At 45.5% G+C, this 24,477-nt stretch overlaps 1 protein-coding gene across 10 annotated transcripts in view; it reads right to left on the bottom strand.

Moving 5' to 3' along the window:
- Nucleotides 1–24,477, bottom strand: part of SHANK2 (SH3 and multiple ankyrin repeat domains 2) — a 951,897-nt gene that overhangs the window by 18,946 nt on the left and 908,474 nt on the right. For all 10 annotated transcript variants that reach the window (XM_073604227.1, XM_073604226.1, XM_073604228.1 and 7 more), the window contains one exon: nt 21,533–23,930. In XM_073604227.1, the coding sequence (XP_073460328.1) occupies nt 21,533–23,930 (2,398 nt within the window). The remainder of the gene's footprint in view (nt 1–21,532; nt 23,931–24,477) is intronic.

The raw sequence follows: 24,477 nt of genomic DNA, 5'->3' as shown, positions 1-24,477 counted from the left end.
GAAAGGGTTTATATCGAATTTCCAAGACCTAGCAATGGAAGTTCTGGCTGCTACAAATATGAATGCTATTAAGGCTCTTTGTGTGTCCCGGTGTCCCCTCCATGGGCGCCCCAGCAGTGCCGGGATCAGTTTTTTAAGTGACTCTGGCAGTCCTAGTCTACTAAGTCAGTGTAGAATACATGAAAGGTTCTCCCACCTGTTCAGTTCAAAGTAAGGGGATGGCTTATAGCAGCCCTCAAAATTTTAACCTGCCTACTTGCATTTTGAGAGTGGAAAATGACTGAGGGCGAGTGTGGGGCTGCCTCAGAGAGGGGGCGAGCACTCCCGGCAGGCGGGTTGAATGGGAGCTGTTCTCCGAGCGAAGGGAGAGGAAGAGGAGAGCCGGCTGGATCACAGAGCGGGGAGCGTCACTGTAACGGCTTTCATTTGAATTGCTCAGTGTTCCCGACACTCGCTGTCACACACAGTCCCGCCTCCTGGCCTGGGTACTTTGATAGACAGAACACCGGTCAAATACCGGCAAGCGTACCTAAAAGACCCACACCAAAGAACAAAGCGGACCTCTCCTTGCTCCTCATCAGCTGGGATCTCCAACCCCACTATACCTTCAGTCCTCTCTGAAACCGGCACTGAGAGGAATGAAGGTGTAGAATTAGGTGTGTCACAGCCAAGTACTTGCGGGCATTCTGCTATCAGTACACTGACGTCAGATTGTACCAGGCAAATTTCCCTGCCCCAGCTGCTGCACCACTGAAAGAAGTTCGCTCCCAGCCATCCACATGCCCAGCGGTTGAATGCTAACTTGGCTAAATTGCTAGCACTTCAACTGCTGCCTTTTCAGTTGGTAGACTCTGCCCCCTTCCGTGAGTTTGTGGAATGTGCGGTTCCTCAGTGGCAGGTTCCCAAACGCCACTTTTTCTCACGGAAGGCGATTCCGTCCCTGTCCATGGACAGGGACGTTAAAAAAAATTACAGATTCTACTTAACAACAAACCTACAGTCCCTGTCTTGTTTGCACCGCTTGTATACTGCTGTTCAGAGTATATAGGGCCTAGGGGTCCCACGCCTTTCCTTTTTTTAATTTGGGTGCGGGGTTCCCCTTAATATCAATACAAGACCCAAACGGCCTGGTAATGTACTGGGGGTTGGGGGGTACCCATGCTGTTTGTCTCACTGATTTTCATCCATATTGCCTAGACCCGACATTACATTAAAGCCGCAAGCAGTTTTAAATGACTTTTATTCTTTTAAAAATGTCATTTTGTGCAGGGACTGCTCTAAGCACGGGAAACACGCGTCACTTTACAGGCATACTATAGACACCCCCAGGTACGATATTTAAAGGAATCTTTCACTTTTTTCTTTTCACTTTACGCATCATTAAAATCACTGCTCCCGAAAAAACAGCCATTTTTAAAACTTTTTTTTGCATTGATACATGTCCCCTTGGGCAGGACCCGGGTCCCCAAACCCTTTTTAGGACAATAACGTGCATATTAGCCTTTACAATTAGCACTTTTGATTTCGAACATTCAAGTCCCATAGACTTTAATGGGGTTCTAAAGTTCACGCAAACTTTCTGTCGGTTGGTTCTGGTGCGAACTGAACCGGGGGGTGTTCGGCTCATCCCTAGTATTTACCAAATACAAGTTTTTAATTACAGCAGCACTTTAAAAAAACTCTTCTACCCCCCCCCCCACCCATCCAGTTATAAGTATAAACTGGCAGTTGCCTAACTGGGGTTTCGTTTTGCAGTTTTCAGTTTCTGGCTCACTTATTAAAAAATTCATCTGTACCACAGGGCTGCTGATTTATGCTCTACTAAGAAGGCAGGTGACACAGCCAAAGTAGTAAATAGTGAAGTCTGCACTACCACTTTACTATTTTATAATTTTTTAACATTTTTATTAAATTATGGTGCAGTACTGAAAACACTGGAATAAAAAAAAAGATATCAAACATCATTGCATAGGATCTTTTTTGCATCTGGTCCCTCATTTCTAAATGACAGCACACGTAATTTGTTTTTAAGATAATAAATTAAACATATTTATACCACCATGGGGATGACAAACACCCAAGGTATCACTGTCTCCTCTGGCAAAGGAAAGGTTGCACAAAGTTTAAAATATATTATTTGAAGTGTAAAATCTCAGTTGTGGGAAGTGTAGAGAACAGCATCCCTGGAGAAGACTGACTGCCGCAGTACAAATGCGCTTTTTGAAGCTTTTTATTCAGCTGGATTTTTTAAGGCGATTTGTGAATTTACATTTCAAAACTTTCTCAACTTGAAAAACCCCTGCTAAGAAATCTTGCTTTATGTGAGGGTTAGCGGCAGAGATAGTCAGCCTGCAGGTGACATCCTATCCACTGGTTAATAAGTTTACTTTCTACTCTTCCACGCTTTCCTGTGCTAGTCTTGCACGTGTCAGTACTTAAAGTGACGCTGTCACCGATCAAAAAAAAATTGCAAAAGATCAGTAGAGAGAGAGAGAAAATATTGGAGGCATGGGCAGAAAATCCTTTAGTGACCAGGGGTCAATAATGCCTAGCCAGACCAAATGTATTTTATTTATTTATTTCAGGTACTTCTATAGCGCCGTCAATTTACGCAGCGCTTTACATATATATTGTACATTCACATCAGTCCCTGCCCTCAAGGAGCTTACAACCTAAGGTCCCTAACACACATTCATACATACTAGGGCCAATTTAGACAGGATCCGATTAACCTACCAGCATGTCTTTGGAGTGTGGGAGGAAACCGTGAGTACCCGGAGGAAACCCATGCAGGCACAGGGAGAACATGCAAACTCCAGGCAGATGGTGTCGTGGCTAGGATTTGAACCATTGACCCTTTTTGCTGCTGGGTGAAAGTGCTAACCACTGTGCCGCCCAGCAGTGTCAGTTTACGCTTTTGCATATCTATATATAGATATAGATATAGATATATATATATGTGTGTGTGTGTGTGTGTGTGTGTGTGTGTATATGTATGTATATGTATGTATATATATATATATATATATATATATATATATATATATATATATATATATATATCTCTTTAATTTAATATATGGTCTTAATAAAAAGTTACTTTTATTTTCATAACCTCCCCAGTGGCAATCCAATGTGCAGGAAGGGGGAGGAAGCTGTCATCAATCCCCAGCGGCAGTCTTGAGATGAAGGGAGGGGAGGAAGACGTCCCCACTCCCAGTAGCAGTCTGAGATGAAGTGAGGAGAGGAAGCCTTTCCCCCTCACCAGCGGCAGGCCAAGGACCAGGGAGAGGAGGTGGTTGTCCTTCCAACCTCTGCCCAGCACCCACTCTGGAGCTCCAGAGAGCCAGAAAGGTAGCTCCTCTCCCCAGCGACAAGCTGATATAGTGAAGCTCCTACTCCCAGCTGAAGCACTGGCAACAGGGCAGAGTGGCGCTGGCCTCTGCCCTGTACCTACAGTATCTCCACGACTTCAGGGAGCTGGGGCAGTCAGCCTTTCTCCCCAGCAGCATACCGAGCCCTGGAACGGTAAAGATCACCCAGCTGTCACAACTTCTGTCCCACACCTACCGATTTCAACTATTCCCTGTGGCCCAGAATGGAAATCATGTGGACCGACTGTGGGTTCACTCTGTCCGACTAACGCATGTCCAGACCAGGAGGAGGTCTGGGACCTAGTTAGTCTACTTTGGATGAGGGAGAAATGTGACAGACCCAACCAGGACAGGTGCTTTTGGAGGGGAATGCTGGGTGGCCTCTTGCCTACTGACTATGGGCCCTGGCTTTTGAGGGGGCTCTATTCTTTGGAAGGTGTGTGCCTGGGGAACCTCTGGAGTAGTTTTACTTCAGATTCAAGTTTTGGCACCCCGAAACACAGACTCTGAGCACTGGAGGACCCGGATACTGATTTGGGGCCTCTGTGCCCAAATCAGCGTTGACTGCTTCAAACCCCCTCCTAGACACAGAGCAGATGTTTGCACCTAAGCAAGTGTCGTCTAGTTCTTGGGTGCTCAGCTACAATACCTGGTTCCAGACTGGAGGAAGCTGTATCTTGACGGAGGCACCCAAGCTAGGTGCTGGATGGTCTGTCACAGTCCCCCCAAAGAGGCAGCGCCAGGGAGCATCCGTGACAATCTGCACCATGCTGGCGTACCACAGACCAGGCTGTAGCCACCAGAAGGACTGGAATCCCTTTGGTCCCTGTCCCACAAACTTGCGCAGCAGGCGAGGGAGCAGACAGAGTAGGAAAGACGATATTGATCCCACAATGCCACCAGCGTATCCGTTGTATCCGCCAGAGATCCTGCAATCTGGCCACAACTGTGAAAACTCCTTGGGAGGCAGGAGGGCAGAAGATCCACTCCCGGTGTTCCCCACCGTGGGCAGATCTAATGAAAAACCTTTTGGGCGCAGAGATCACTCCTCCTGATTCAGCGTTGGTCGACGGAGGTAATCCGCATGCCAATTCTCAATGCCAGGAATGTACATCGCAGAAAGCCAGAACGTGCTGCACTTCCCACTGCAAAAGGTGGAAAGCCTCTAGCTCCACTGCCACACTGCATGTGCCACCCTGGTGGTTGACATCGGCCACTGTGGTGGCATTGTCCGATTGGCTCCTGTCCACTATAATTACCTGGGAGGCCACCTGCAGAAGCAGGGCCGCCCAAGAAACCAGTCATAGCAGTCCCTTGTTGTCTCAGCAATGCCAGGACTGGAGGCAGCACCTTAGAGATCACCCGGTTAGACAAAGGGAAGGACCACAAATTGATGGAGTGCATTCCCAACTGCAAACCAGATGAACTGCTCATGTCCCTTGTCCTCAAGGAATGTGCAGGTATCCGTCCTGGACGTTTATAACCGCTAGAAAAAAAAACCCTAAGAGGAGAGGCCACCACCAAACAGAGTGAGCCTCGGAACCAGCATGAAGAAATTTCCAGGCCTGCAGGTTCCCTGGTCAGGCAAATCCTGTCCTTCATCAGGACTGTGAACAGATTGGAGGAAAACCTCAGAACCGTGCTGGCTTGGGTACAGGAACAATTACCCCTTGGCGAGGCAGATCCTGCACCAGGTGCAGTAGCAGAAGATGGAAATTGGAGGGAAGCAATTTTACCAAGCGGATAAGAATGAAATACTGTTTTGCAGCCAAACACCAGCAGTTTGCAGACCTATGTGGTGGGAACAGGAGGTCCACGGGCCAGAAAACCAGCAAGGATGACCCCCTGCCCTAGAAATGGGTGGGCAAACATTCATACTGAGGTGGACTTATCCGCAGGCATGGTGGATTCGTGGGTCTAGGAGCACTTGCCCCCATCCATGGGGGCCTTGATGGGCTGGAGCTAGTTGGGTAGAAAGGAAGAAGCCATTGTGTGGCCCAACACAGTACCTGGCCCCATACTTTGAAATCCTAGGATGTGTTAAAAAAGGTGGGAGCCAGCCTGCGTACAAAGGAGGGCTTGTCCAGGGGCTCAGAGGGAGACCTGCCTAACATGTCCAGCGACTGCAAAGGAGGCCGCTGAGGCCCAGTATGGGGGGAGAATGTACAGACACAACAGGGTAAGCGGAGAGATTACAAACCCCCCATAGGAGAGGAAGGACGTTTAACCCCCATCACGTGCCAAATATGGAAGGCAAGTGGTGGTCACAGGCAAGGTGCCGTAAGTGGAAAGCAGCAAGGTCTTTGCAATGTGCCCCGCCTCAGCCGGAAAACAGCAGCGGGCGTGCACCATTGCCCCAAAAGGGGACAGCGGGCATAGTACTGCTGCTCCCCACAGAAACCACGTGTAAGTGGTAAAGGGCAAAAAATAGGTGTCACAGCCCGTCCAGGACCTGGTTGCCATAGCCCAGCCCGAGTAGGAATGCGCCCCCCCCCCCCCGGCCCGCCAGACACTGAAAGCAAGCAGGAACGAATGCCCTTTTAGTAACATGGCGGGCACCGCAGCTTGTTCAGCCACCACTACTCTGCCCACCAGGAAAAAGGCACCATGTTCCCGGTCATGAGTGCAACCTAGCCTTTGGCAGCCAGAAGCGGGGAAGCCCACATGCAGGAGCAGCAAGCGACACTCATGCAGAGTGCAGCCTGATGCATGTGCAAGGAGGCAACCACACAGGGCTGGATTTCCCACAAGGCCACCAAGGCCAGGCCTTGGGGCGGCAGTGGTACAGGGGCGGCGCCACTCCTGCAACGACTTCTCAGCCGCCCCCCACACTAACATAGCAGCATGCAGTGCACCCGGGCGCCAGAGAGGTGGGGGCGCTGAAGCACTAGAGTGCTCCTCTCCCTCCTCCTCTCTGTGTCCAGACTGAGGCGGTTCCCTCCGCAGGTCACCGCCGCTGCCGCTGCTGTTTTTTTCGAGGCTCAAGCCTGTCCCCCCTCCCTCCTCCTGTCAGAGAAGGAGAGCAGCCGCCAGAGATCAGAGCGGCTGGTCTCTGTTCGGGGGGGCGTGTTCTCCTCTGTCTCTCACTCCCGCCCAAGCCTGTCTCCTTCTGTTCTGTTGTACACTTATGGAGGGGGGTTGTCCTGGGGGGTCTGTACTAATGGAGGAGGGGGTTGTCCTGGGGGGGGTTTGTTCTGGGGGGTCTGTACTAATGGAGGGAGGGTTGTCCTGGGGGGGGTATGTACTAATGGAGGAGGGGTTTGTACTAATGGAGGGGGGGGGTTGTCCTGGGGGTCTGTACTAATGGAGGGGGGTTTGTACTAATGAAGGGGGGTTTCGTCCTGGGGGGGTCTGTACTAATGAAGGGAGGGGGGGTCTGTGCTAATGGAGGGGGTGGGGGTTGACATGGGGGGGGTTTGTACTAATGGAGAGGGGGTTGTCCTGGGGGGGTTTGTACTAATGGGGGGGGTTTGTACTAATGAAGGGAGAGGTGGTTTGTCCTGGGGGGTCTGTACTAATGGAGGGGGGGTTGTACTAATAGAGGGGCGTTTGTCCTGGGGGGGTCTGTACTAATGGAGGGGGGTTTGTCCTGGGGGGGTCTGTACTAATGGAGGGGGGTTTGTCCTGGGGGGGTCTGTACTAATGGAGGGGGGTTTGTCCTGGGGGGGTCTGTACTAATGGAGGGGGGTTTGTCCTGGGGGGTCTGTACTAATGAAGGGAGGAGGGGTTTGTCCTGGGGCGTGTGTACTAATGAAGGGAGGGGGGTTTGTCCTGGTGGGTCTGTAGTAATGAAGGGAGGGGGGTTTGTCCTGGGGGGGTCTGTACTAATGAAGGGAGGGGGGTTTGTCCTGGGGGGTCTGTACTAATGAAGGGAGGGGGGTTTGTCCTGGGGGGGTCTGTACTAATGAAGGGAGGGGGGGTTTTCTTGGGGGGTCTGTACTAATGGAGGGGGGTGGTTTTTCCTGGGGTGGTGTACACCCAGGGCTCCAGAGGGAGAGGGCAGTGCTGAGGGAACACCTTTAGAGAGAGAACCCCGCTGCCCTGCACCACCAGAGGGAAAGCCACATAGCCTGGCGCTATCCCTGGCGGAGAAAGGAATGGAGTCATTGCAGGAATACAGATCTGGGTGCTACCCAGCGGAGTCGCCACGGGCAATTCAGAGTGAGCTGACTCCTGATCAGAGGAACCGTTGCTGTATCGCTGGGTCAGGTGAGAGGGCCGATCGGCCATTATCTACTAATGTCCATAGGAACTGCAGTCTCTGACCGTTTCCTGTATCATGTATGCAATCTCTGACCATCTCCTGTACTATGATTGCAGTCTCTGACCATCTCTTGTATCATGTCTGAAGTCTTTGACCGTATTATGTCTGGGGGCTCTTTCTGGTGGTGTGGGGGGGGGGGGCGGCATTGAAAGGCCTGGCCTCGGGGCAGCAAAGGGAGTAAATCCGGGCCTGCAGCCACACAGTCATGTCTGATTAGAAGGAGCAAGAATACTGCCCACGACCTTAACAACAGCCATCACCAACAGCCCCTGAGGTAGAAACCGCGGAGCCGCCCCCCCAGCCATCAGCAGACACAGAAGTAGCCGAAGTTCCTGCCCCAGGCGAGTCCCATGGGAGGGGGATGGGGGGGCTAATCACCCAAGCCTGTAGGGGAGGACGAGAACCCCATAGAGCCGACCACCCCAAGTCCATATAAAGTGACTGATGTGCTCCAATGCAACAAAAGTGCTCCAGAGTTTTCAAGGTGTACCACAACACCCCCTCCTGTGTCCCCACCCACCGGATGGAACAGCCCCCCAGCTTCTCAGTCTGGGGGTCACTTCAGGCTTAATAGTGGTGGCCAGGAATGGCAGTTTGAACATCAGATCATCAAGTAAACCTCCCTATTAAGGATACTCGGCCTGGATGAAAGGTACCCAAAATAAAGAAAGGGACTGATAGTGAAGTACCACTTTGGTAAAGGATTTAATGTGCATAAAATGAATACTTACAAGAAGCAATATAAAACCAGGCATAAAAAACATGGAGGTGTGAGTACAAAAACGCAGTTCATGGCATGTGTTCCACGATACTGGAAGTGACGTCAATAGGAACCGGAAATTACGTCTACGGGTTTCACCCTCCCACAGGGCGTCATCAAGGACCTCGAGGTGACCTTGATAATAGCGCAATTTATGTTTTAATTTTTGGTTCGGGGTTCCCCTTTTTATTATCTTAACAGACCCAAAGGGCCTGGTAATGGACTTGGGGGGGGGGGGGGGGAACCCATGCTGTTATTTTCAATTAGTTTTAGCTATATATATCTATATAGACCCGACAATTCATTACAGCCTTGATCAGTTTTAAATGACTTTTTTCCTTTAGAAATTTCATTTTACTATGGTACTGTTCTAAACATGAGAGAACTGCGCCACTTTACAGGCATACTATAGACACCCCACAGGCACGATATTTAAAGGAATATTTCATTTTTATATTAATATTTATATTTTCACTTTAAGCATTATTAAAATCACTGCTCCCGAAAAAACATCTGTTTTTAAAACTTTTTTTTGCATTGATACATGTCCCCTGGGGCAGGACCCGGGTCCCCAAACACTTTTTATGATAATAATGTGCATATAAGCCTTTAAAATGAGCACTTTTGATTTTTGATGTTCGTGTCCCATAGACTTTAAACGGTGTTCCGCGGCTTTCGAATTTGCCGCGAACACCGCATATTCGGTGTTCACCGAACGTCCGAACAACCAACGTTCGGCCGGAACTTATGCTTGGGCCGAACCGTTCGCCCATTCCTAGTATTTATTACAGAAAATTCCTGCACAGAGGCAAAGTTTCCCATTGGACTACTACACAGATCTGGAAGAAATACACAAAACACTGAGAGTTTAAGATTTAAGTGTGATGAGGTTCTAAAGGAAACTGCATCTCCTAACTCATGGACAGTTTAGTTGTTTTGTGGTGGTAAATACAGTGCCTTGAAAAAGTATTCATACCACTTGACATTTTCCACATTTTGTCATGTTACAACCAAAAACCTAAATGTATTTTATTGGGATTTTTATCTAAAGAGTGAAATGTTTGCCCATTCTTCTTTGCAAAATAGCTCAAGCTCTGTCAGATTGGATGGAGAGCATCTGTGAATAGCAATTTTCAAGTCTTGCTACACATTCTCAATTGGATTTAGGTCTGGACTTTGACTGGGCCATTCTAACACATGACTATGCTTTGATCTAAACCATTCCATTGTAGCTCTGGCTGTATGTTTAGGGTCGTGTCCTGATGAAAGTTGAACCTCCGCCCCAGTCTCAAGTCTTTTGCAGACTCTTAACAGGTTTCCTTCTAAGATTTCCCTGTATTTGGCTCCATCCATCTTCCCATCAACTCTGACCAGCTTCCCTGTCCATGCTGAAGAAAAGCATCCCCACAACATGATGCTGCCACCACCATGTTTCATGGTGGGGATGGTGTGTTCAGGGTGATGTGCAGTGTTAGTTTTTCCACCACACATTGCGTTTTACTATTAGGCCCAAAAGTAAAATTTTGGTCTCATCTGACCAGAGCACCTCCTTCCACATGTTTGCTGTGTCCCCCACATGGCTTCTCGCAAACTGCAAAAAGGACTTCTTATGGCTTTCTTTCAACATTGGCTTTCTTCTTGCCACTCTTCCATAAAGGCCAGATTTGTAGAGTGCATGACTAATAGTTGTCCTGTGGACAGATTCTCCCACCTGAGCTGTGGATCTCCTCCAGAGTTACCATGGGCCTCTTGGCTGCTTCTCTGATTAATGCTCTCCTTGCCCAGGCCTTCAGTTTAGGTGGACGGCTATGTCTTGGTAGGTTTACAGTTGTGCCATATTCTTTCCATTTTCGGATGATGAATTGAACAGTGCTCTGTGAGATGTTCAAAGCTTGGGATATTTTTTTTATAACCTAATTCTGCTTTAAACTTCTCCACAACTTTATCCCTGACCTGTCTGTTGTGTTGCTTGGACTTCATGATGCTGTTTGTTCACAAACGTTCTCTAACAAACCTCTGAGGGCTTCACAGAACAGCTGTATTTATACTGAGATTAAATTACACACAGGTGGACTCTATTTATCAATTAGGTGACTTCTGAAGGCAATTGGTTCCACTAGATTTTAGTTAGGGGTATCAGAGTAAAGGGAACTGAATACAAATGTACGCCACACTTTTTAGATATTTATTTGTAAACATTTTTGAAAAACATTTATCATTTTCCTTCCACTTCACAATTATGTGCCACTTTGTGTTGGTCTATCACATAAAATCCCAATAAAATACATTTACATTTCTGATTGTAACATGACAACATGTGGAACATTTAAAGGGGTGTGAATACTTTTTCAAGGCACTCTATGTTTAGCTAAATAGTAAGATGCACATGTTGGGGAATGGCTTCTTTTATTAGATCCTCACAAAATGCTCTGCCTAATGACAAAATCTGTTTGGTGTTCATACAAAACTGGTTTGGCCACCAGGTGTCCAAAACCTAAAACAAATGCAGCATTGCCAGGATTACTATCTATAATCAATAGAATCAAATGATTGGTGCACAGGTTGAAATTACTGGTCATCGGGACCCCGCCAATGTTCTTTTATTCCTTTTGATATACTGTATATACCCAAACATGTACTGCATAAAAGCTGGTAGGTGGATTGAACATCAGCTATTTATATCTCTTCAGCTGGTGACATAGCTGCACATTCTAGGCATGCTCATCCAGTAGAGCATTTATAAGTGGGTGTTATTCTGCCTGCTTGACTCTTCATGTATTTTACATTTCAGGAAAAAAGGCACAAAGAGCGAGACTTCCCCCCAGATGAAAAAGTGGAGAAGATTGGAATCAGAAAATGTTTACTATAAGGCACTCATGGGCCTGTGCCCAGGGCAGCAGAACGATAAGAATTCACAGCAAAATACAATTTATTAGGCTATATTTGCAGATTTGTGTGCGAGTTAACACGTATTGCATTAAGAAAACTTTACATTAATTGGATCCTTAACCCTTTCCTATTCTTAGGCTGTTTATAAATGGCCTAAGGTTGAAGTGGTTATACTGGGATCATGGTTGATTACAACCATGATCCTGGGAACATAATTTTTTTCAGCAGACGATTCTCTATTTGGTAAAAGTGGTCCAAGCAGCTATAGAGCCGCTGGGTCACTTTTACAGATGACAGAAAGCCCCCCGCCCCATTGCTGCCAATTGGATGGTAAAACCCAGTAAGGATCTGACCAGCGGGGGGGGTGTGGGGTGGCCTAGCGGGGCATGTGATCGGACGTGTCCCTCTGCGACTCCAGGCTCTCCTTCACTAATCCTGCTCCATCCTGGGTTGTCCTTACTCAGAACACCTCCTTTTACTTCCCTGTATTGTTGGTGAAGGCTCCTGTATCACTGTGAACTTTCTGGTGGATGGGCAGACGGAGAAAACAACCCCCGGCCAAGATGAACATCACCACACGCTCCAGCCAAGATGGCAGCCACAACACTGCGCCATGTGTCTGGCATTCCTCCACTCTGGATCTCTTTGCAGAAGCCCCGGATGCCTCTCCGCCACCTTCCCCGGGTGTACTGGATCCACTGACCCTGGGGTCTCAAACTTCCCTGAGTGAGGAAGGTGCTAATTCAGGGGCAGAACCCATGCTGATGGAAGTGCTCAACATCATTAAGGTAAATCACTTTGACTTGATGGGAAAGGTTGATGAACCTAAAATTGATCTGGTAATAATGCGGCAGGACATGCAAAAGATACAGGGCTGGGCCACTAAAACTGAGAGGTACATTAGTGACAGAGGATACCCTTAACCCTCTCCTCCCCAAAGTTAACACCTGTGGCGGGAAGATCAATATGCTAGAGGATAAGGTGGATGACCTTGAAAACTGCCTACGTAGAAACAACCTGCGGCTGGTCAGTCTCCCTGAACGGGTGGAGGGGTCTGACATTGTAGCCTTCCTGGGAAGCTGGCTTGAGCAGGAATTTGGCCGAGAATAGCTTTCTCCCTGCTTTGCGATCGAGAGGGCACATCGAGTGCCTGGAAGATCCCTCCCTAAAGGTAATCCTCTCCGCATGATGGTGATCCGCTTACTTAACTACAGGGATCGGGACTCCATTCTCAGTGCTGCTCACCTGAAGTGTCCGTATTAACAACGAGGTGGTGTCGCTGTTCCCGGACTACTCTATTGCTATGCGCAATCTCAGAGCAAAATACCAGCATGTCAAGCAAAAGCTGTGGGAGCATGCCATACAATACTCCATGCTCTTTCCTGCCACCCCCCTTGTCACCCATCAAGGGAGGGTTTTCTTTGTTCAATCCTCTGAAAATGCCTTGTCCTGGCGGGAATCGCTGCCACAACCTGCCCTGGCACCTGCTTGAGATGCGACGGCCTATGCAAGTTGTTTTACAGATGTCTTTTCTGCTTCACGACAGATATGCAGTTTTTTCAGGAAGATTTTGGGTGACCACTATCTCTCCTAAGGGGAGCCTGCAATCCTCCTCATTTTCTTTTTTTGAATTGGCTGGAGCTGCCAAAGGGTACAAAGGTTATCCCTTATTCATTAAACTGACATTTTTGTTACCAGTTCCTCTAGTGTAAGACATGGTTAGGTTCCCCATATATGACTCAAGTTTAGGGATTAGGCCCGCTATGGCGTTTAGGCATTGGGCAGGGGTGTTGCTACCTTTGTTCAGTAGCTTGAATTCTTCTGTATATATTTTTGAAGAGGTGTGCATGTTGTATGGGTGTATGTGTGTGTCTGTACCTCCATAGCCTCGTACACACGCTTTGATTTTCGGATGGCAGAACGTCCGATTTTTTGTGGCATGCTAGTCTCATGTCGAAAGTGAAGAGGTTACTAACAATGCGAATTTTCGTTTGACAGAATACAACGCCAGAAGTGATGTAACATGTTGAATAGTTTTGTATGTATTCTTTTGTTTCTGAGCATGCTTAGTCTTGATTTTTTTTCGTACGATTTTTTTTGTACGAAAACCATACTAATGAAAGGAAAATCAGATGTTGAGTTCACATCCGACAAAAATGTTATAGTCTGCACATCCAGCTTTTGTCTGACGCAAAAGTGAAATCAGCTGTCGAAAGCACTGTACTAAAGATAGGTAAGATTTGCGGAAGATCAGTCGTCGTAACACAATTGTGTATGGGCCTTATGTCTCCCCTTTACTACTGCAAATGTGATCGGAGCTGAGAATTCTTCTATCGGGCCTTGGCAGGCCCTCTAATCTGCCCTAGAAATTGTAAAACTTGATATATGTCCACACTGACCATCTTTTCATGGAATGTGAGCAGACTAAATTAAAAAGGGACACAATATTTTAATTGCTTAAGCACCATAATCGGGTTACCCACAACTACCACTCTACGTATTCTAACTATGCCTGTGGGATGTCGGTTTTGGTTCACAAAGGTCTCCCCTTCTCTTGTCAGCAGGTGATCACAGATTCCAAGGAACAGTTCATTATACTGCATGCTGTCCTATATGGGTCTCCCCTAATACTGGTTACAGGGTATGTTTCATCTCCGGTCACGGCTGCAGTATTTACAGATCTAAGCGTACATCTATCATCTTTGCCATCATGTCCTATGATCATTATGGGGGATTTTAATTCAGTGTTACAACCTGAATTGGATAGGCTGAAGCCTTCGTCCTATGAATCTAAATTGTTTCGTAATTGGTGTGCAACGTATGGCTATGTGGACCTCTGGTGAAGGAAATCTCCTTCGGCTACAATATACTCATGTCAATCTAAATCCTATGGTGTTCTCTCTAGGTTGGACTATGCACTGGCCACGACTGACCTACTACCCTTAGTTCACTCTATTGCTTATCAAACAGTGTCTGATCACTTTTAAAGGTTAATTTGACTTTGGGGCATAAGCCCAAGTTTTTGGGTTTGGAGGCTCAGCCCTCTCTGGGTATCCACACCTGAAAGTCACAATCGCATCCCCTCTGACATGGTTGGTTACTGGTCTTCTAATGTAGGCTCTGCTAATACTGGCCCAGTATGGGATGCCTTTAAGGCAGTGGTGCGTGGCTCCTATATGTCTCATATTAAACATTATAGGACTGTCGGATGAGCCACGTGAGCAGCACTTGAGGCCTCTTTGGATGCTGCTCACTCTGGACACACTGCTAACCCCTCATTGGAATCCCATGGTATATTGGCAGAGGCACATAGAGCATTACAACTCCATACGGTAGATCTGACCAGTAAGCAACAATTGTACATGTCAGCTCGGCTACATGAACACAGTGCGACAGTAGAAGAGGTGGTTGCTGCCATACGCTCCTTTCCCACAAATACGACCCCGAGGTTGGATGGCCTCCCCTCGGAATGGTAGCAAACTTATGCAGAGTATTTGGCCCCCAGGCTACTTGCTACTTTCTGCACATCCTTGGACCAAGGACGGCTTCCTGATTCTATGAATGAAGCTCTCATTGTTGTTCTACCAAATCCGGGTAAGGACAAACTATTGTGTGGCTCCTATAGACCCATATCTCTTTTGAACAGTGATGTGAAAGTGTTGGCAAAAATCCTTGCCCTTAGATTGCAAAAAATAATTCTATCGCTTGTGCACTCCGATCAGTACGGCTTTATGCCAGGTAAGAGCACTTTTGATAACATCCGCCAAATGTTTCTACATATCCATAAGGCAACCAGTATGAAACAAAGTGGGTTGGTACTCTCGCTGGATGGGTTGAAAGCATTTGACACTGTCCGCTGGTCTTTTTTATGGGAAGCTATGTCACAGATGGGCTTTGGCTCACAGTATGTCTGCTGGGTTTATTTACTTTATAATAGCCCAAAGGCCAGAGTGCACACTAATAAAGATATTTCTCCGGTATTCTCTTTGCAACGGGGCACTAGGCAGGGGTGTCTCTCTTCTGCGCTTCTGTTCGTGTGTGCTCGCAATTCAGCCTTTGGCTCTTGTGGTGCGTCAGACGTCTATGGTTGGGGAAATCCAATATGGTCCTCTGGAAGAGAAAATTTCTCTTTATGCGGATGACGCTCTCATTTACTTGGACGGAAAAAAGGGCTTCTTTTGAAGGACTAATGCGGGTGGTGGAGGAGTTTGGAGAGAGGACTGTAGGACAAATCTCAGGGCTTCCCCATTGGCCCTTACCTACCCTACAAGTATCTGAATCGATCTCTATCTAGGCATTCAAATTCACAATGATATATCTCAATATGAGGCCTTAAATGTTACACCTATAGTTACACAGATGACTACTAAACTTCATACTTTGTCAACCCTACCACTGAACTTAATTGGCCGTATTAATATTTTTAAAATTATTTTTTTACTATAATTTTTGTATTGTTTTAGAGCAGCACCAGTTTTTTTTATCCAAAAAGCTTTTTCAATCCATCTAACTTGTCCTCTTTCCTGGGGGTCATCCACGAATTGCTAGGTCCTCACTGCAGGCTCCTAAATTGGATGATGGCCTGGCATGCCCAAATTTACAAAACAATTTTATTGCATCACAGCTAACGCATGTTAACGAATGGTTACACTCAGCCCCGCCGACCCCCTCCATTACTCTGCTGCCTGCTTTTTATGGCCTTTCCGTGTCTTTAACCACATGCTGACCAGCGCACGACGATGTACGTCGACACAATGGCACAGCTGGGCAAATGGGCGTAAAGGTACGTCCCCTTTAAATTACGACATTGTGGGTGCCCGCTGCATACTCCGTGACCGTGCCCGCAGGTCCCGCGGACTCGATGTCCGCCGGTGTCCTGCAATCATGTCACGGACTGACAGAGAGGGGAGATGCCTTGTGTAAACAAGGCATTTCCCTGTTCTGCCTAGTGACATGACAGGGATCTACTGCTCCCTGTTATTATTATTTTTAATAATAAAAATGCCATAAATCTATCCTTTATTTTGTGGACGCGATAACGTTTACGCAATCCAATCAATATATGCTTATTGCGATTTTTTTTACCAAAAATACGTAGAAGAATACATATCGGCTTAAACTGTGAAAATTTTTTTTTGTATTTTTTGGGGATATTTATTATAGCAAAGTAAAAAATATTGCTTTTTTTTCAAAATTGTTGCTCTTCTTTTGTTTATAGCGCAAAAAATAAAAAATAAACTGAAGTGGTTAAAGAGTGAGCTGCATAGGTTGAAAGGGTCTGGGGGTTCTTGTTCCTCTCCTGTCAAAGAAGGATTTGACAGGGGGGGTAGATACTCCCCTCCTCAATGCCTGGGGTATCGCCTAAGTTTCCTCTATGGAATAACCCTAACCTCCCTGAGCTCTACGGTCACCCTGACTCAAATTAATGGAGTCGCCTTGGCGTAAAATGTGTCGCAAATATTTAAAAAAGTATTTCTGTCTTTTGAGAACCTGAAGGATAGCCATGACGTAGAAAACAAGTTACTTTTAATTATCTTTTGTTTTGTCATGCTATTTGGATGCAATTTGGGTCCCTGACTGTGGAGCTCATGGAATCCCCTTTGGAAGACTTGTTATCCTATACAGAACTTACTAAGTTGGTAACCACTATCTATAGTCTCCTACAGTTGGCTAGGGCTAGCCCATTTCAGATAGCCCATCGCAAGTGGCTTACACTGTTGCCTGGGCTCTCTGAGGAGGGTTGGGAGAAGGCCACAGAAGTATTTTTTCAGGATATCATTAGTACAGCAGACTAATTTATTCAATTTAAGTTTATTCACCATCTTCATATACTGTACACCGGCCAAATTGGCTTGTATGGGACGGGGTCTACTGTTGCTTGTTCTGGCTGTGGTCTCATTGGGTAGTCTTCATATGTTTTGGAATTGCCCAGGACTGTCAATCTTCTTTAGAGATTTATTTTCTTTTTTTGAGCAAAAGATTAATCTTCCAGTACCGCAGACCCCAGAAGTCGGACTTTTAGGTATTTTAAATGACTTTGTTACTAGGACCCATGCTCAAATTCTATTACATGTATTATTGTTCTATGCACGTAAAGTAATCTTGTTCCACTGGAAAGAAGCAAATCCTTCTACAGCTCAACAGCTTTACCGTACGGTGAACGGGGATCTACCTAAGTTCAAACTAATCTACAAGAGTGGGGCAAGCCCAAAAAAATTCAGTAAAATATGGCAACCACAGTTGGATGCCTGAGTCATTTTGGGGTGAGGTCTTGTGATCTCAACCAAATTGAATATAGTTGCTCTAATTCGGTTAACCTATAAATGTTATGATTTATTGCTTTGTCTGGGTTTTGTGGTATGTTGGGGGGGGGGGACTGGGGGTGCTTGTGTGTTGTGTGTGTGGTGCGTGGGTATGTAGTGGTGTGTAAATGTGTTTCGAGGTTTGACAGTTATAATATTGGGTGAAAATGAGTGTTGACGGCAATAAAGTTTATAAAAATGAAAGGTGCAATGTAAAAAATATATATAAATTATAAAATAATACTTTTTTTTTTTAAAGTGCCCCGATCCCCTGTGCACACATGCAAATGCAAACGCGCACATAGATCCCGCACACATATGTAAACAGTGATTATACCACACATGTGAGGTATCACTGGTATTCTGTAAAGGCTTTTAAAGCGTTGCCTATGGAGATTTTTATATCGTAGTTTAGCGCCACATTTTTAAAGTATGTCACGTTGGGTATCTATTTACTCGGTGTAGCGTGATCTTTGAAATTTTACCAAACAATTGGATACTTCATCAAAGTGTATTTTATCCAAAACATTTTCATTTGAAAAACCAGTATATGCATTTTATTTTCTAGAGCCTCTGCAAAAAAATATACAGTATCTCACGAAAGCAAGTACTGTACACCTCTCACATTTTTGTAAATATTTTATTGTATCTTTTAATGTGACAACACTGAAGAAATTACATTTTGCTCCAATGTAAAGTAGTGAGTGTACAGCTTGTATAACAGTGCAAATTTGTTGTCCCCTCAAAATAACGCAACACACAGCCATTAATATCTAAACCACTGGCAACAAAAGTGAGTACACTCCTAAGTGAACATGTCCAAATTGGCCCCAATTAGCCATTTTCCCTCCCCTGTGTCATGTAAATCATTGGTGTTACAAGGTCTCAGGTATGAATGGGTAGCAGGTGTGTTAAATTTGGTGTTATCGCTCTCTCATACTGGTCACTGGAAGTTCATAATGGCATCTCATGGCAAAGAACTCTCTGAGGATCTGAAAAAAAGAATTGTTGCTCTAAATAAAGATGACCTAGGCTATAAGAAGATTGCCAAGAAAATGAAACTGAGCTGCAGCACAGTGGCCAAGACCATACAGTGATTTAGCATGACAGGTTCCACTCAGACCAGGCATTGCCATGGTCTACCAAAGAAGTTGAGTGCACGTGCTCAGCATCATATCCAGAGGTTCTCTTTGGGAAATGTTAAAGGGGTGGAGAGGTCAGCATATCAGTGCTCAGACCATACGCCACACACTGCATCAAATTGGTCTGCATGGCTGTCATCCCAGAAGGAAGCCTCTTCTGCACAAGAAGCCTGCAAACAGTTTGCTGAAGACAAGCAGACTAAGGACATGGATTACTGGAACCATGTCCTGTGGTCTGATGAGACCAAGATAAAGTTATTTGGTTCAGATCGTGTCAAGCCTTTGTGGCGATAACCAGGTGAGGAGTACAAAGACAATTGTGTCTTGCCTACAGTCACACATGGTGGTAGGAGTGTCATGGTCTGGGGCTACATGAATGCAGGTGGCACTGGAGAGATACAGTTCATTGAGGGAACCATGAATGCCAACATGTACTGTGACATACTGAAGCAGAGCATGATCCCCTCCCTTCGGAGACTGGGCCACAGGGCAGTATTCCAACATGATAACGACCCTAAACACACCTCCAAGATGACCACTGCCTTACTAAAGAAGCTGAGGGTAAAGGTGATGGATTGGCCAAGCAGGTCTCCAGACCTAAACCCTCTTGAGCATCTGTGGGGCATCCTCAAATGGAAGGCGGAGGAGCGCAAGGTCTCTAACATCCACCAGCTCTGTGATGTCGTCAAGGAGGAGTGGAAGAGGACTGCAGTGGCAACCTATGAAGCTCTGATGAACTCCAAAAGGGTTAAGGCAGTGCTGGAAAATAATGGTGGCCACACAAAATATGGACACTTTGGGCTCAATTTGGACATTTTTACTTAGGGGTGTACTCACTTTGGTTGCTAGCGGTTTAGACATTAATGACTGTGTGTTGAGTTATTTTGAGGGGACAGCAAATTTACACTGTTATACAAGCTGTACACTCACTACTTTACATTGTAGCAAAGTGTCATTTCTTCAGTGTTGTCACATGAAAAGATATAATAAAATATTTACAAAAATGTGAGAGGTGTACTCACTTTTGTGAGATACTGTATATCATTTTTTGGGGGGGGCATGGTGGAATTCTAATGCCCTGTACACACGACCGGTTTTGCCGTCGGAATAAACTCTGAAGGTTTTTATGACGGAGTTCCGACGGAATTCCGCTCAAGCTGTTTTGCCTACACATGGTCACACCAAATTCCGACTGTCCAGAACGCGGTGACGTACAACACGTACGACGGGACTAGAAAACGGAAGTGCAATAGCCAGTAGCCAATAGCTTCCGTCTCGTACTTCAGAGCATGCGTCATTTTTGGTGCGTCTAAACAGCATACAGACGAGCGTTTTTTCCGATAGTAATTTGTTCCGTCGGAAAAATATAGAACATGTTCTCTATCTAAGTCCGTTTGAATTTTCGACAGAAAAAGTTCGATGGGGCATACACACGTTCGGAATATACGATGAAAAGCTCCCATCGGACTCTTTCTGTTAGAAATTCCGCTCGTGTGTACGCGGCATCAGTATTTTCTAGCAAAAAAATGCTGATTTTTACATGTAAGGAAGGAATGTCAGAATTGGCCTGAACTGGTTAACAAACTTACACACAGAAAGAAAATATAAAATAGGCATTGTGTTTCGCAAAAAATATAAAAATATAAAGGTACCATTTTTGCAAAACACAATGCTTTCACCTATGTGTGCTCAACTTGTTTATATGATTTTATGTTCATGGATTATCATTCAGAATGAATAACAACTCACCAAAATGCACCTTTATGGCCTGTTGTAGTGAGACGCTGTAACACAGGTTATACCATATGTGCTTACAAAGGTGTGGATCCAGCCTATTTTCTTTATCAATCTGGTGAATTGTGGAAGCTTTTTAGGCACAACAAAGAATAACCTGCCTCATAAAACGTATTTTAGTTTTAATTTTCATAATTTGGTACATATTAAATGTTTACACGATTGTGTAAAAAAAAAAAAAAAAAAAAGAAAAGTGGAGCCTGTATGAAAGGGTGGCATTATGTACGTATACCTAACAAGTTATATTCAGATTGTACAGTCTCTGCACATTCTCCTTTTAGATTTTTTTTTTTTATCTGATCTGTAATCCGAGAGCCTACTTAAATAACATTCAACAGAGTCCAGACAGAAAAGTCCTTGTATTACATAGATGATGGTGGATAAAAAAAAAAAAAGAGCTGTAATGTAAAGCTTCCTACATACGATTGGATTTTTGGTCAATAGAGCGTCAGACTTTTGTCAAAAGGGTGTGTGCCTGGATTTTGTCTTGCATACTAACGGCACACAATTGTCGGCCAACAAACACGAACGTAGTGACGTACTACGTGGAATTTCAGCTCTTGAGCGCCACCATTTGGGCACCTCCTGCTAATGTCGTGTTTGGTGAGCAATGATTCCGAGCATGCGTTTGTACTTTGGACTTTTGTGTGATGGACTTGTGTACAGACGATTGTCTGCCGAAAATATACTAGCCTGCCATCCAACATTTGTTGGCTGAAAGTTGGACAACAATTGTCTGAAGGAGCGTACTAACGGTCGGATTTTAGGCCATTAGTCTTTCATCACACAATCCCCTGCCAACAATCGGATCGTGTGTACGAGGCTTTAGTTTAAGACATAATTAATACCAAATATGGTCTTGGATAGAGCCCAGAATATTGCCAGGGAGATCGCTCTCTTACAGTCCCACAGAATATTAATGATCAGAATTTAATTGAAATATAAACCTTTGGATGGACTGAACCTTTAAAAAGTTCTGCAAATAAAATAACACAAGTGTGCATTACCTTGTACTGAAACTTGCAGTTTTCATCCCAGTGGGTGAATCTAAACCTTCTCCCGTTTTTGTGGCCTTTTCTCGGTTCATCTGTTGCAATATTGAATTTAATTCACTAATAACATTGGCTTTGGGACTGGGTATGACTACATTTTTCACCTCCGGGGAGTCACCCCATAGCTTTGAGGTCCTTTGTTGCCCAGGTTTGAATATAGCAGGCTGCAAACCTAATGGGGGTGGTGGAGGTGGAGCAGGAGGAGGGATAGCAAAAGTATCCATGTTTTCTTCCAGGACAGCGTCCTTGTAAAGTGCATTGCTCTTGTTGATTATGGGCTTGACTTTTGGCTTTGGAGGTACTGGGGGCTTGTCCACTAGAAATGCTTGCCCATCTGCATAGACTGTACATGTGTCCAAGTTTTCACCACCCTCTGAAGATAAGGTAGATATGCTGGAGACAGTGGAAATCGTACTTGTTGTCTCTAAGTGGTGGTCGCTACCACTACGACTGTCCACCTCCTCTATCCCAGAGTCTGTGACATTGTCAAAGCTTTCAGGGTGTTGCATGAATGAGGTGGGCAGACAGTTGGATAGAGCCCCTGGCTTTCTACTTTCTAAAGAAAGAGAGGCAATACCAGGATTAAATATACCAGGAGGGAGGTTGCCATGCTTTCTCTGCATCAACAAGTCTGCCAGGGTGGCGGCTGGAATTGCAGACATATCCTCTGGGATATCAAAACTGTTGGCAAATTCAAGAGGAGGAGGCAGCGGTTCAGTAAAAATAAAGTCCTCGTCCACATCTATTGAGGCAAATGGTGGAGGAGGGATACGGAAGGGTAGGATGACGGGCTCATCCACAGAGCAAACAGCTACAATGGCTTTGTTAGGGGGGGGTGCAGGGGTACCAGAGTCACTTGTTTTGGGTAGCACATTTTCAGCAATCTCATTAGGTTCTGATGCTGGAGCACTAGGAATTTCTAAAGATGTGTCTTTCTCTGCACATTCATTTTCACTAAGAACATCCTCTGCTTTGGTGGTGTCTACTGTATGAACCATGAGCAACCCAGCAGTTTTCTGTTGTGAGGTGTCCATGATGTTGATCAACATGTTTTTTTTCTCCTCGTGACGTTTCTCCTCCTTTGCTGCATCAGGTTCATGTTTATTCTCAGTCTCTTGTCTTTTTAAGACCCCGCGCTGATTAGGCCTACCTGAACTGACAGCTGCCCCAGAGAATGCGCTTTCTGCATTGGGCCGTAGTTTGGTATCAATGAAGAGTGGCTTGTTCAGGTCAGACTTATCTTGCTCTGTGGGGTTTGGGGTGGGCTGGCTTTGCTCTTTCATGGCTCTGTCTCTAGCTGCTAATGCGAGCGCCAGAGGAGAGTTGGGGTCTAGTAATTTCCCCGTCACTGGATGCATATAATTTCCAGAAATGCTAATCCCTTTACCAGTGTTGTTTTCATGTCCTTTTCCCTTCACTGACCGAATGTTGTTCATGTCTCCATTGTTACCAAAAGCATTTGAAGTTCCACTTGTTAAAATGAGAGAGGTTGGACCCGTGAAGTGCTTAAAGCTCTCCTCGTTACAGAACATTCCCTCATCAATCGACTTGGAGTGCCGCAACCTTGGGCTAGGCGTGGGGCAAACACTTTCATCACCAAGATCTGTAGACAGGAAAGCGGGAGAATTCCGTCTGGCCTCTAACCTTTTCTCCCTGTCCCTCACTGCTCCTGCAATGGCTGCAGCAAATGGACTGTTCACATTAAGGTTGTCATCTGGCCTTAATTGTCCCTGCTGTTCTGAGTTTTGGAGGTCTGTTTCCATGCTGCTTCCCTGACTGCTCTTCCCACTACTGCTAGTTGAAGGTTCCTTAATGATAATGGTTGGGATAGGAATGGAACAAGTCTTTTCGGGGCTGTCTTCCACATTAGATTGTTTTACCAGCATTCCCTTTCTTCTGGCAGGTTTAGCTGGCACATACACAGCCTTGTTACCCAACTTGCCTACTTCTGAGTATGGGTTCTCTGGCATTTGCGCTCTCTTATTTACAAAATTTTGCTGGGATGACATTTTTGAACTATAGATGTCCTCGGAGTCCAATGAGAAGCGGTCAGTCTCACGTCTATAATACATGCCCTTGTCTCTCAGTATTGTCCCTACATTATCTGAACGAACAGCTGGAGAGGGGGACTTTGTTCCTGCATTCTGGTTGAATGTTGGTTTAATGGTTCCATATCCCCGAGGAGTAGGAGACTTGGGTGAGTTGAATGGTGCCGGAGATGAAGGAGGAGGTGGAGATGGAGGCAATGTTGCTGGAGGGGGTGGAATATCTTCTGAGGCATCTGGCATGGATAAACTTCTAGTAAACTTTAGCATTGGAGGAGCCAAAAATTGTCTCTCTTCCTCTGTTATACCTGTAGGATACAAATTCATTACAATTATTATAAATAAGTAAAAGCTACAGAGTAAGATTAATTTGTCAGGACGGGAATGCAGGTGCTGCAATTGCTGACTTGTTTTTAAAGGTGCTCCAGGCTGTCATCCTTCCTTTGTTGCTTAAACAAATGGCTGAATGAGAACAAGTACGAATGTATCAAGTGTCTCAAAAATTTACTGACTGCATGCTTGTTCTGCAGCAGTGGCTCTCTGGCAACATACTTGTTCAGGTCAGTCGTTTTTAGAATCATGATGCAAGTATCAAGATGACAACTCCAGGGATTGAGCCTATAAAAACAAGTTGGCAATGGCAACTTGCATATCACTTTTTAGGTTTTATTTTAAGAACTAAACAATGTGACCAATTAAAAACTGAATTGCATTATTATGAGGTGCTGTTGCACCAATTATAGAAAACATATGAGTGCTCCCATTCCTGGTTGCCTCTTGCAAATTTTGATGGCCAGGCTGTGTCTAGCTTCAATACTTAAAGTACCTTATCTTTAATCTTGTTCTAGGTAAGTA

Source organism: Aquarana catesbeiana, linkage group LG11 (assembly GCF_042186555.1).
Source record: "Aquarana catesbeiana isolate 2022-GZ linkage group LG11, ASM4218655v1, whole genome shotgun sequence".
Classification (NCBI taxonomy): domain Eukaryota; kingdom Metazoa; phylum Chordata; class Amphibia; order Anura; family Ranidae; genus Aquarana; species Aquarana catesbeiana.
Note: the sequence above shows the minus strand (reverse complement) of the source record. Positions and strands in the feature narration are given on the sequence as shown.